At 37.0% G+C, this 14,683-nt stretch overlaps 1 protein-coding gene across 1 annotated transcript; it reads right to left on the reverse strand.

Moving 5' to 3' along the window:
* Positions 1 to 3,817: 3,817 nt before the first annotated feature.
* On the reverse strand, positions 3,818 to 13,663 carry LOC145777266 (CDC42 small effector protein 2-like). Its single transcript, XM_082588608.1, has 4 exons — positions 13,496 to 13,663; positions 8,465 to 8,569; positions 7,694 to 7,794; positions 3,818 to 6,010 (listed from the first exon to the last, which is right to left on the reverse strand). The coding sequence occupies exons 1-3, from the start codon at positions 13,550 to 13,552 to the stop codon at positions 7,702 to 7,704; spliced, it is 255 nt and encodes an 84-aa protein (XP_082444734.1). The 5' UTR covers positions 13,553 to 13,663; the 3' UTR covers positions 3,818 to 6,010; positions 7,694 to 7,701.
* Between the last annotated feature and the right edge of the window lie 1,020 nt (positions 13,664 to 14,683).

Consider the following 14,683-nt stretch of genomic DNA (forward strand, 5'->3'; position numbering starts at 1 on the left):
ATTGTCATCATCTAGGGCAGTGGTTCTCAACCGGGGGTCCGCGGACCCCTAGGGGTCCGTGAATCGATTTCAGGGGGTCCGTGAAAGTTTCCGAGTTTTCAGCATGATTGATAAATTACAAAATTTTAAAAAAATTTGTGCTTCGTTTATGTATTAGCCTATAGTGATTCTCAAACTGTAAGTCGCAACGCATTGGTGCGTCGTTTGAAATTGCAAAGGACATTGCACAAAGGTTTGGTTTCTTAACAAAAAATATCATATAAATCACTTAAACGTTTTAATAAGGCTATGTTGGCTTTGTTCAACTTAATTCTTTTGTAGCGGCAGATTGTTGTTCAATGATTAACTTGGAAATGCAAACTTCAGTCAGTCTGTCAATCACCACACAGTTTTGCAATGACTGTTATTAAAACGAATTAATGTTGATTACAAATGAAACAAGGGAAAAATTCTTTTTAATGGTCGCAAGTATTCTATTAACTTTTGATAAAATTTATAGAAAAACGTCAAATGAGCATATAGGTTACCGATGTTGATCCTGTGTGCCAACATATAGTTCATAACATAATTTCGTCAATCTCATCAATCGTCAAGTGCGTTGCAAATTCAGAAAATTCTTCTAAGTGTGTTACTTCGAAACTTATGTAACATAATGGTTCTATGAGGAGACGCGATATACCAAAAACTTTTAGGGGTCCGCGACCGCTTCGAAGGTACCAAAAGGGGTCCGTCAAGACAAAAAGGTTGAGAACCACTGATCTAGGGTGCCATAGTTTCGAGTGTTGGAAAGTGTGTTGTGATATTCTCATTGAGCTGGCGAGAACACAGTTTTAGCTTCACCCTGAATGCCTTCACTGTTGAATACATTTCGTGACAAAAAGTGCCCTTCCCTTGAAGTCTGGTGTTCAATTCTTACAAATAACAAAGAAAAAGGATGGAAGGGCCCGTTTATGACAGAACATAACATGCTTGTCACTTGACGAAAAACCGAACACAAAGAATGAAAGAGCCAAAGAATAACTAACAGTCACTATTATTTGACGTAGTAAGCAAGTAGTGGGGGATTGCGGCAGAATGTGGCCGCGGGCCATTATCATGTAAAGACCGGAAACTGTCTGCGGGCCGCTCGAAATCCCGTCGCGGGCCGGAACGTATCGAGGGCTAAATAACAGAACGAGCTAAGTCCATTTTTGCATTTTTTGTGGTTAGATACTGGAAAGTGTTTCTCAAGCCCGTATTTTTACTGACAGAAAGAGCTAAGTTCTAGCCTGAACAGGTTTCTCAGAACTGACTGCTCATTTTAAACTAAGTCCAGAGGGCTATACGACACAATGAGCTATTGCTACATAGCTCATTGTGCCGCTTCTGCATCCATACCATCTCTATTGACAAAATGAGCTAATGTGACATAGCTCATTTTGTCATCATTGCCGACTTGCCGTCACAGGTCCAAAATATAGTCACACAGTAAAAAAGAGTGGTTTGACGTCAAATTTAAATTTTAAAATGCCATTTTCTCAAAACTACTTTTGGGTGACTTGGCTCGTTCTGTCATTTAACCCTCGGTATGTTGTCGCCCCTGACCCAACCAGCTGACAGAGAATACATCACTTGATTTCAAGCCCGCAACCAGGGGGGGGCATTTGCCCCCCCCGAAATTTTTTGAAAATTTTCTAAGCGTTTTATGCAGTATGAAATGTAGGCCCTACTATACGTCGTACACGTACAGCCATACTGTAGTGTACCCGGACATTTTGTCGAAAAAACATTTTACCGAAAGGACATTTTGCCGAAAGGACTAAATGCCGATTAGACAAATTGGCGAAATTATAGAATTCGGTAATTAGTCCTGTCGGCAAAATGAGTTTCGGCAAAATGTCCGTGCACGTACTGTAGACTATCGAAACCGAAAGTAGGCTACGCTGGTTGGAAGCTATGCTAACAATTTTGTTCGATAAATTAGGCTGGCGTCCTCATTATCTGTTTCGTTAGCGTATACATAATGTCAGCATCCATCATCACCATAAAAAGCGTTTAAAAACAACTAAATAATTCGAGATCAAAAGCAGCTGCGATAGCGTGGTGAATAAGCTACTCAGTTGGGCTTAGGCATTTGTAAATCTGATTTTAAATGAATTCTTGAAAGTGAAAGGCCAGCAAGTGCGATTGATGCGGTGTCAGCAATAGAATCCCAAAAAGAGTTTTATCCAAACATTTACAAACTCTTGATAATTTTGGCTACACTTCCAGTCACAATTGCTTCTGCAGAAAGAACATTTAGCTGTTTACGACGCTTGAAAAGTTACCTTAGAAGCACTATGGGGCAGGACAGGCTTTCTGGACTAGCTCTCATGCAAATCCATCGTACTCAATTCCAAGCGCGGAATTGGTGTTAAACGAACTTGCCAAATCAAGTAGAAAGTTAGACATTATGCTCTAAATTAAAATGTCATTTTGCATTTGCAAAGTCAACTTCTTTGGGCCTACAAACATAAAAACTTGTTGAGCCAACAAAATGTTTCAGGATTGTAATTTGTAATTACCGTGTTGAGTTTATTCGTATGTATCTGTTTGTTTATGTTGATGTAAATATATGTTATTGATTAATTTATGACTCCAGTCGTGCCAATGCAGTTCGTAGCCTACAGATGTTGTATTTTATTTGTAACCGACTGAACACATTACTGTGATATCGTAATTTTCTTCCTTGGGTAGTCATAGCTAAATGAGAAAAGGTTACAAAGGCTAATTTCCTTTAATGCTGTACTAAACAAAAACGTGATTGACATAAGTTATGACCACTGAACCGTAGCATGGTAGTGCCACACACCCTATCAATGGGCGTGGACATTAACATAAAAATGTCACAATGCATCATTTTAATGTTTGTTCTTTGATAAAAATTAAATGCCCCCCCCGAAAATATTTGCTGGTTGCGGGCCTGCTTGATTTGCTTTGTATCATCTTCTTTTCACGTCATGGAAAACGTAGCTTATGATTGGTTCGAGTTTTCAGTGGCAATAGCTGACATTTTTCTTGTTAAAGTGGCTACCACCTTACGCACTACGCAGGGTACGGCACCAGAGGTGGGCAGTAGCGGCGCTATTGTTTTTTTTTCCATGTAGCGGAGAGGCCTACTTTCCAATATAAAGTGAAAAAATGACTCGTTTTTGGAGATTTTCCAAGGAAACAATGCGTGAAAAAATCAATGCAGAAATCATTCGACCTTTGAGGAAAACATCAAGCCACGCTAATACCGACAGAGTGACACCAACACCTATCTCGACTTCGAGGATTTTTGTGTGGTAGTGCCATCGCATGAAACGCCGAGAAGGCCTTCTTTTCAGACAGAGGCAAGTCCTTGAGCTTTCCTAGAGCCAATATGCAACATCACTTATTAAATACAACACTTCCGTCCTCCATTCCTTAGTGCTGCGGTGGAGAGATATTTTTTCCGTTGGACAAATTTAAATCTATCAAGGACAAATTTAAATCTATCAATGGACAAATCTAAATCTATCAGGGTCTTCTGGCTAAGTTAGTGAAGGTGGCGGGATTGCACTTAGAAACTGAACGATGATTATAACTTATTGAATATGGGTGGGGTCCGGCAGCGCAAGAGCGATACAAAATGGCGACAAAAACCTTTTTTTTTTCAAATATGTTAAATCTACTTATCAATATCAAGAACTGGCTCTTTGACCGTTTGTCAAGTTTTAAAAGGAAAGTTTTTTAAAACAACAAAACTATTTTTTCCATTTTTACGCCACCTTGTTGCGCAGACTAATCTTCTATGGACAAAAGCACTTCGTATTGGATATGCGCTTTATAGGAATGCGGTAATAAACGTGATGATGAAAAAATAACAACAAAGCCTTGGCGCTCTGCATTCTAGCAAGGAAATAGGCTACAATGAAAGCCACTGGTATGTTGGCGCGATCAGATAAATCTCTTTATATATGGTAGTACAAAAGATAATGACAACGAAAAAACACAAGTTTCTAGGATGATAAAAATCTGTCTTTTTGATGACTAAAAGCAACATTGAAATTCCATCGTAATTCAGCAATACGCCGGATTGAAAATGCGTTGTTCATAATTGAAAAATAAAGGTTCGCAATGACAACTGCGACATCGAACGTAATTACGAAGTTGACTCCAAGGTCCAAACCCAGCAGTCACCCGAACCTGGTTGTTCATCTCAGTAGGCAGTACGTTTTAAGTTCATTGAAAGAAAGAATGACTTTAATTAATGCAAAGTTTGTTGAAATTGAATAAATGTTTCGTCAGTATTCTGAACATACTTTGCCAAACTTTCAAAGCAAACGGATGCTTCAGGCACACTATGCATAACACTGTGATGCACTGTTAACATTAGCCTTGAAATTTGCGATAATACTAGCAGTGAATCAGTCTATTTTTATATTGATTCAGTGTCCGCAGACGTTGAATCAGAATCAAAATTGACTGACTTACTGAGTAGATACTTTATCGCAAAGGCTGCCCGACGTCTAATAGCATAGAGGGGACAACTGCCACCGCCCTACAACAGACGTGCATATATAAACAAAGCTAAGAATAAAAATCACACCAGTGATGGAAGTCGTGACGTGACGTGCTGCGAATTGCAAAGCGATTGATTCTCGAAACTCGCGGCGTTTGTATGGAGGCAAAATAGTAATATTCACTGATTGGTTCGTCAACCATGGAGTGTTAGAGTGATCAAACATAAACGATATTTGTCCCTCACAGTTTCTACATATACAATGAAGAAGTAGCGGCGCTTGTAAGTGACTGCAGCAAAATGTGTTCGCACTGTAGTCTTCAGCGTTGCATGTAATATGAACTCCACAGATAGGACAAAGGCAAATCGTCCACGGTTGTCATGGTAACTGTGAAAATTAGACCTTATATTTTGCATAAAATGACATGATTACAAATAAATGTGGTCGATGAGCAAAACAGTAACACCAATGAAAATAAGTGCACTTCCTGACATCGATCTCGGGGTATTGATAGACATTTGCATAATTGCAGCATTAGTCCCCAAAGTTTTAATTTCCTCGAGGCAAAGCTTTAGGCAGTCAACCAAGAAACAAAAATATGACAATGCTCAGAGACTTAAACGTGGGTTGTGGTAGTTAAAAGCAGATTTAGTTAAAAAAAAACTTCTAAATGATATAAAGTCTATCTTGAACTATAATTTAAATTCTTTTGTGACATCACTGCCTTAAGTTCTCGCATGAGCGTTATCAACAAACACAACGTATTAAGAAAGTTAACTTGACAATGGTTCTGACATGGATTTTGATGAAATCAATAACCGGAAACATGAAGCTATAAAAGTGTACAAGGTAATTACCCTGCATGCGTTGATGCGCCTAGTTAGTCGTCGCTGGATCACTTTCTAGCTCAATAAACACATCATAAACTACACAACACACTTCACCCCGAATTGGGAGTGAAATTGCATGAATTGGATAACAAAGCAGCACAATGGTCGCATGACATCTGGGTAGAGATCACTGACACCACTAACAGTGGTGAAAAACGAAACTCTTCTACCCTCGGACAAACCAAGAAGTACCACATGGCGCACACTGAGAACACAACAAAATGCATGATGCATTAAGTGATGCATCATGCTTGCAAAAAGATAAATGACATCGACCATCAAATTGACCAACCGGTTTGCAATGAATAGATTGACTAACTCGGTAATCAAATATTACAGTTAGATTCAGATTCGTCGGCCATTTTTGAAAACAAAGGCAATCACAACGATACAACATCTCTCTGAATTCAACAATTTTCTCATTGCTTCAACATTTAAATAAACCTAGCGAAAGCAAAGAGGATACAATTGGCAAACAACAAATGTTTATACAAGGCTTGAAGTGCACAAAGGACAGGAAGTATTGCACAATCATGAAGGCTTCTTCTGTGGCGATTGTGCGGCTTTATAGAAAAAATACAAAACGTAGCTCCCGAAATGGAAGGAAAGTTAAATCTGGAAATGAATAATAAATTAGTCAACAATGGCATCACTGGGGTGGGGTAGTTAAGACCTCCCCCATTAGTCAACAATGGCATCACTGGGGTGGGGTTGTTAAGATCTCCCCCACTGGTTCTGGTGGGTATCAGTTCGAATTAAAGCGAGATGACACAAAAAATGAAAAAAATATACTTGATTTTAACATAATTCACACAAACAAAAAGAATCAGATGAACTCAGTCAGAGTCTAAACCAGGGGCGTCCAAAGTGCGACCTTGAGAACAATTATAGCCTTCAAAGGTATATCAAAATACTGGTGGAAAAAGCACAGCTGTCTTACCCACAAAAAATCCGATTACTGCGGCAGGGTCTGCTACTATTCGGTGAGTCCGATTCGGTGAAAGCCTTTTGAGCCCTATTCGGTGATTTTTTTGAATTTTTTTTGAAAATTATCGGGTACAGTAGCCTCATTATCATTGCCGCTTTTACATCGTTTTAACGTCGCTAAACGTTGAAATAAGACCCTAACCCTAATCCCTAACCTGTAACCCGTAACCCTTAACCCCTACCCTAACCCCAACCCCTAACGCTTAACCCCTAACCCTATAACGGCAATGATAATTAGGCTACGGTACCCAATAATTTAAAAAAAAATCACCGAATAGGGCTCTCACCGAATAGGGAACTCACCGAAACGGGCCATTCCGACTGCGACAAACTGCGCGGTTATAAATGACTTAAATTGTGTGATTAAAACAAACAGCTTAGTCGAGTTGGGAAAATCACAGAAATCTTTTCAATCGGCGACTCTGTAATATAGTATATATGTGTCAAGACTCACACATGGCAACGCAAATAGTAATGGGCGAAATATTTTGAGAAACTCGAATCTAAATTTATCAAATGTGAAGCTAGCGGCACACAACTGTTTCATTGACGCTTGTTAAATTATGCAATGCACTTGGCACACACTCTCCTGGCTCATGCAGCCCTCCCAACAAAAGTCTGCATCAGCAATTATGAAGCAGCATTGCGTAAATTATTCTTGCTGACGCATATTTTACATTTTACTGGGATTGATACAGAGTTTTCGCACATTAAGTTATTTCAACATTTGTTAAGGAACAAAAGTAAAATCTTTGTACCGAATGCGCTTTGTGTAGAAACTGATATTGATTATCCGAAGCTGCTTAACTTTCACCAACTCCACGTACAGACTTTAAAAATCAAGTGGTTTGTATTGTGTATTCTTAAGGACTTGAACGGCACGAAGTCTCAATGATATAGAATTTGGTTGTAGTCATTTATTCACACAATGTTTACCTAACGGAAATGGTCAGAAACCTTTACTATACAATTATTACAAAGAAAAAAATCAGCATCTTCAATTCTTTCAAATGACTTATACAACATTCTTTCTGATTACAGTAAAATTTGTGTTAGAAATCGAGTTAGTAAATCCTGGCGTCCAAAACGCCCCATTTCCTTTTATAGAAGTGTATTTGGTGTTTTGAATATAAATTTAAAGTTAACAAACACACAAAGAACATTGTGTGAAATCAACACGTCATACCAGCATTGTGCTTACAAACTAGCCTACACAAAACGTTGGTCTGACGCGCACATAATTAGGATGTGTAATGATTTACAAAAGGTTATTAAAAAAAACACTGTAAACAAATAAGTGACCATACATACTTGTGCCATTAGGACATGTCTTTCACATCGCCTGGGGTTCTGTCCACAGTGACATCACTTGAAAAGTCATAGCCACCTTTACTTTGCATGTTTTGTTGTACCTAAAGTAAAATAGTGAATCACTTATAGCAATTGTAATGATGAAATGCTGAGAATTATTTTCAAAATTACAAAAAACAAGAAGCGGTGGTATCATATACAACTCAATATCCATCTCTGTTCCTGAAAAGATTAAGTTACAGGGGCCAGGTTGGGGAGTCGAGGTACAGTATCTATAGAAGCAGAGTGAGGATCGAAAACTTTGTAGGACCGTCCGCAAAATTTAGAATGGTAAAACGGGCCAAGGAGACAGACCTAACTTTTCGTAATTTAAAAAGGTATTAGGGCCCTCGGTTAAATTATAAGTATTTATTTGGCCCTCAGAGCAATGTGAGTTTGAGACCCTTGATCTAGATGCAAACAATAAGGGATTGAGCACACTTTTCTAACGCAAGAAACATCATAATAAATGTCTAATTAGTAATTGCTAAAACAATATAATTGAACTATAAGATGAAGATACTGGTACCCTAATAGTATCTAAAGATAAAGAATAATTTACCTAATAAAAATGACTGGAAAATTAACAGTGAGTGGTTGTTAGCCATGGTTGTGCTCTAAACACTTTTAGACACTAGACTACACAAATAATGTTAATTATGTATTGCAATCTATGCTAGTTTTCACAAAGTCCTTAAAAAGGTTATATTATTTATTGAATAGGCTACTTACAGCTTCACCACCCGATTCACCAGAACCAATATGATTAAGATGTTGGAAATTTGCGGGTGGTCCAATCATGCTTGGATCAAGTTTAGGTCTTCTAGGTTTTCGTTTCTGCATGTTTATGAAAAAGTCATGGTAAAATTTTCAACGAAATGGCCCATTGCAATGTCACTAATTTAGAGAAATTAATATGGGGAAAACTCGTTTCAGGATGCAAATCTTTCAGGATGCAAATGGCCCATTGCAATGTCACCAATTTAGAGAAATTAATATGGGGAAAACTCGTTTCAGGATGCAAATCTTTTCGAAAAACACATTTTGATGCTTGTTTTTACTTAGAGAAATGGTAGGGATCATTTACATGCAGGTAGGCAAATTGTTTGAACTGTATTACAATGAAGTAAATGTGCATTAGCTGTGCGGGGTCTGCTACTATTCGGTGAGTCCGATTCGGTGAGTTCTTAACCTCTAACCCTAACCCCAAACCCCTAACCCTAAAACGGCAATGATAATTAGGCTACGGTACCCGATAATTTAAAAAAAAATCCCCTGTTAAGGGATCGGACTCACCGAATCGGACTCACCGAAACAGGCCATTCCGAGCTGTGCGAGTATTTCTAGAAGCTTGATTATAGGTTAGGCAGTCTACATAATTAATAAGCAAGCAATTTGTCTGATAGTTTGTGTGCGATGCCGATGATGGTACTTATTTACTGTCAATGCCATTTGCGCCATGCTGAAAATTTGAAAATAGATGGCTAAAATGTAAACCATCTTACTAAATGATTTTCCTTAATAATGGAAAATTCCTTAATTTCAAATCAGTAAAAGAAGACAATTTGACCTTGTAATTAAGTTAAGACTGTGTCATGTTTTTTTGTCAGATTAAAATTTACATCACACCTTTCCAATGTCTTTGTGGTAAAGCAGACGCAGCATGATAGTTCTGCTGCTCTTTACGAATGTGTCAATATCACATATATACCGTGTGTGACCGACGCATGCCGAAAAATATAAATATATACCTATTAATTATTATATATATAGTTACAGGCCTCTAAGCTCCTATATTTTTCAAGCAACAAAGCATGGTCTATCTGGGCTTCTTCCCGACAGCCAAATTCTCGCACCTGGCAGCCAAAATCAAAAACCCGTTAAAAATTTTTGTTTTTAAAAATCCATTAATTGATATCAGTGTTTTTGCGTTCACTCAGATAAGAACAATGCAAACTAGGTCATGAAATATATTTGCAGTTATATTCAAATGCATTGCTCCCTAAGTAGATGCAGAGCTAGTCTTCAAGTTGTTATCATAGGACCATGCTCAGATTTTTGCAAACGCTATATCAGCAACATTTCTCGTCGGCGTGTGAGATACTGTCTTGTTTGTGAAAAAAAGATTCAAAGTCAACGGTTGGCTTATGCAAGTCGGTGACTAAACATGACCTACCGGCATGGTAATTTTGGAGGCCATCTGACGACTTCTCGGTAGCCTACCCATGCCTGCTGGGAGCTTAGAGGCCAGAGTTATATATATTAATAATAACCTATGTATAGTCGAGCAGCTGGAGTTATTCACTAGATAACAGTTAATCTGCATTCAATTCACTGTAACACAGTTTGAATAAAAACATGAAAACCGTCTGTCTAAAGCAGTGGTTCCCAACCTTTTTGTTGTCACTGACCCCTTTAGACAAATTATTATTTCTGCGGACCCCTAACTAAATTTTGCCTGAAACTCAATTAACATACTATATAGACTATTGCAAGAATTATGCTACTCAACTACTGTACTGTGTCATATTGCATTGCCGCTATGACTCCTGTGGCAAATATCAGGTTAAACAGTGGCTCAAATTAAAAAATGAATAAATTGTTCAAGAAATGTCAGCAGTATTTGAATATTAAGGTGACCCAAGTGCCACACCGAAACTTTTTCAACGTAACCAAATTTAATGAGAGGGATGTTGTTGCCTTTCCTGAACTAAACGACTGAACTGTGGTTGAGTTTTTGACAATGCAACACGCATGTCATCTTCAACATCCAGGCGATTTCGATGTTTAGTTTTTATTGTAACAAGAGCTAAGAATCTTGCCTCGCAAAGGTAAGTGGTTATGAATGGTAACAAAACAATAATCGCTTGCTTTGTCAAGAATGGATAGGTTTGCAGTTGTGAGCACCAAAACTCTTCCACAGTTTTTGAATGAAATTCAATGCGTAATAATTCTTTTGATCTCAAATCAATTAGGTCATCTTTACTGAGATCGTCATCGCTAATGTTGTTCAAGTCAAAAAGAAAAGGATTTCGAATCCATGTTTCAACTTCGTTTGGCAGGTGTTCTAAATTAAAATAACGTCGAAATGAGATTTGCAGGGTTTCCAAGTGTGCGCAAATTTTTTTCTCTTATAGAGATCAAAAGAGTACATTCTCTTTGAGTTTCATCCATCGATAAGATCTTCTAACATTGGAAAGTTAGCGTAATTACCTGCTTCCAATCTGCGTTCCAAACCGGCAACTTGGCTAAAATCGCTTTCAGTTTTTCAGCTGCATTAATTATTGTCACACCTGGTCCTTGAATGCCACGATTAACATTGTCAATATGACAGAAAATATCGGCTAAGTAGGCCATGCCGTATAGAAAACTTTTACTCTTAAACAATTTTGAGAGGGGACTTCCTTTTGCTTTAAAAAGAGTTGATACCTCATTTTTTAGCTGCTGCAGTCGTTTTAAAACTTCTCTAGATAACTAACACATATACCTCAGAATGATACAAAGTACATACTTCGTAATCTGACCCTACTTCTTGACAGAGCGCTTTAAAAGTACGGTGGTTTACAGCTCTGCTTTCGATGAAATTAACAACTTTCACGCAATTTGTCAGAATTTCTTTGAGACTTGCTGGTAATGTTTTTGCTGCTAAGGCGTACCTGTGCAAGAAGCAATGGGTACGGTAACAAACACGCGAGGAGCTTCGTTTTTTTACTGAAGCAGCATATCCGAATTTGTTCCCGAGCATAGCTGGTGGTTAATCCGTGCATATGGAACAAAGTTTCTTTTTCCAATCAAAATTGTGTTTGACAACAATTTTTTTCATCTTTCCAAATATCTTACTTGCCTTGGTAGTTTCCAAAAGAGGCTCACAAAACAAAAACTCGTCTTTCATTCTTTCACCATGAACATAACACACAAACACCAAATTTTTACCAACCATTTTCTTGCATTTAAAGAGAGAAATGCAAGTAAAAAGATCGCTTTTCGTTTTTTTCTCCAAAATTCATCAAGGTAATCACGGACCCAAAATGCTTTTTCACAGACCCCCTAGGGGTCCACGGACCCCAGGTTGGAAACCACTGGTCTAAAGTATCCCTAAAATTTCTCTAAATATACAAAAATGGTAATTTTGAGGCCCTTCTAGCTGAAACAGTCATTTCTGAGACTATTATCCCTAAAACAGTACCGTATATAAACAAATGCTATATAATATGATATATATACATACTATCTATCTATCTAAAACTACACCTTGAAAACAAAACAGAGATGATTTTTATAAGATGCAACCGCTTTTAAAAAAAAAGAAAAAAATCTGGTTGTGTTGACACATTGTATTGCAATTGGGATCTGTTTTTAAACACCGACATAGACTGTTAATAAAAACAACCTTGTCAGTCATAAGTTACTTCATTTAAAATTGAGCAATCTTGACATTAACCTCTTGAAATTTACATCATTTAAAAAATTTCCAGAAAACGCCTTTCTTGAACAGATAACCATCAGAATAATTGGCTTCTTGGTCATGATACAAAATTAACACAAATCATAAAAGTTTTTGCGTTATTGTTAAAAACATTAATATACAGTTTTTAACCATTGCTGGGATAAAACATTGCACACAAAATGCTGGCTCTTGGGGAAATTATATGTCATAGTAAATTGTATTATGTCATTGGAGGTGCATTCTTAATATTCCTTATAATCCTTATGTTCTATGAAGGTGAAGTGTAACAGGTTCCTATTGCGCAGTCAGGTTTTTGACATCTTACAAAACAGCACTGCTTGTGCGGGTCTGCTACTATTCGGTGAGTCCGATTCGGTGAATCCGATTCGGTGAGTTCCTAACCTCTAACCCTAAAACGGCAATGATAATTAGGCTACGGTACCCAATAATTTAAAAAAAAAATTGAAAAAATCCCCCGTTAAGGGATCGGACTCACCGAATCGGACTCACCGAAACGGTCCATTCTGGCTTGTGCTTGTGTTAACATATATAAACAAGGCAGTAATGTGTTGCATGTATTCATCACAACAAGGCATATTGTACATAACTTGCACCACTATGCAGTGTGCACAACTCTTACTCCATGCAAAATTATTAGGCTTAACACAACAAAATAGCAATTCTTATGTAACAAAATTTAGAGGAATACTTTGATACATGTCTAAGATTGCAATGCAGTAACAGACTAAATGAATAAAGTTACCGTACTATGCTTTAATAAACAAAACAAAAAAGATGTTGGCTAGCTAATATATTACAGTATATAATATATATATATTACAATTTTGGTAAAGAGGTGACTTTGTTCAACCATAAACAGATGAAACCAAGCAACCACACGGCATTTAACATAATATGACACTGTATATTAAAACTGAACATAAACTATAAACTCCTAACGTTTTCGGCCATACACAATTACACATGTTAGCCCTTTTCAACTAATGAAAAAATAACTGCTTTTACATCTACATTGAAATAAATAACTGATCTACACACTAAATTGAAAACGAAATACATAAGAATTTCTCCTCTGCTTTGCCGTTTCATTCTTATGCATTTCGTTTTCAATTTAGTGTGTCGATCAGTTATTTATTTCAATGTAGATGTAAAATCAGTTATTTTTTCGTTACTTGAAAAGGGCTAGCCTAACATGTGTATGGCCGAAAACGTTTGTAGTTTATAGTATATATATATATCAGCAAACAAACCAATTTTGCTTAAAATAAGTCAAAATTAATTAACAATTTACTCACTCCTGCTGACTCTGTGCTGGACATACAACAAGAGAAGCATAACCACATCTCTGCCATTGTAAAGAAGGCAATTTAAACCACAATCTGCTAAACTTGTTTCTACTTAACAGACAGAAAGTGATATATATTTATATTAATTAAATGTCATAAATCAAAACTCTTACATAAATCTGTCTACATGAAAACAAAAGATTTTTTTTCATTTGCACCACAAAAATTACATATTTTTTTTATAAAATTACTGCTTTATCTATAGGCTATCTCTTATATACCAATGTGTTTTTTAGGCTACAAACAGACTTTTCCAATGAAAGTACAGAAATACTTTAATTTAATGTGCCTTATCGAAGTACAGTTGTCTAATGTCTATAGATATATGGTGTCAAAAGGTATTTATATTTTAAGAATTCTTTTTCATAATAATGACAAAAGATTAGAAGCAAATTGCACAAGAACACATGGACCACATAGCACCTCCACTCCAATGATATACAAAACTTAGCACGCAAACTGTCAGCATGAAGCTGTTGACTGATTTACACTAGTAAGTATATTGCCATTTAAACATGATTAGTCTATCAACCAATCAAGTTTATTTCAGCATAGCTTCACATTCATTTCTAATTACAATAGCAGAAACTATATCACATTATTTTCATTCATATGAAAGCTACACCATGGAGATGGATGCATCTAGTTATCTAGTCATTATCTAAGACAGGAATGGACAATCTTAAGCCTGCATGCAGCTTTTGTGCAGCTCGTGACAACATTCAATAGTCAAAACTGCTTCTATATATTCGGCCCATGACTGCATTAAGGATTGGTGTTTTTTTCTTACTAGCCAGATGCAATTTATGCTCTGTTAAGGATACCATATCTCTTATATAATATACGGTACCTATAGCCTCAGTCTTCAAAATTAGCATATTTTTACTTTGGCAAAAACGTTGCCGAGGCCAAACGGCAAAAGTTGAAATTGCCTCGGCAATTGCTGTAAACGTTTAATACGAAAAAATTGTACCAAAACATGTAAAATGAGAAGCGAAAAATGTACTAGAGTAGTCTATCACGGCCGCACTGTTTGATTTGCTGTGATGTAATAATACCAAAAGTAGTGATAAAGTGAGCAACGCGATACACACGCTAATACGGTAATTCACGAAAAAGCTTTCTCTTTTATTTTAA

Source organism: Aplidium turbinatum, chromosome 9 (assembly GCF_918807975.1).
Source record: "Aplidium turbinatum chromosome 9, kaAplTurb1.1, whole genome shotgun sequence".
In the NCBI taxonomy this organism is placed as follows: domain Eukaryota; kingdom Metazoa; phylum Chordata; class Ascidiacea; order Aplousobranchia; family Polyclinidae; genus Aplidium; species Aplidium turbinatum.

What these genes read in the sequence shown, in the direction of transcription:
- LOC145777266 (XM_082588608.1), bottom strand. Translation starts at nt 13,552, where the DNA reads ATGGCAGAGATGTGGTTATGCTTCTCTTGTTGTATGTCCAGCACAGAG. An exon ending in CCAGCACAGAGTCAGCAGGA is followed by an intron (nt 8,570 to 13,495) that starts GTGAGTAAATTG and finishes ATAAACATGCAG; the next exon opens with AAACGAAAACCTAGAAGACC. An exon ending in GTGAATCGGGTGGTGAAGCT is followed by an intron (nt 7,795 to 8,464) that starts GTAAGTAGCCTA and finishes ATTTTACTTTAG; the next exon opens with GTACAACAAAACATGCAAAG.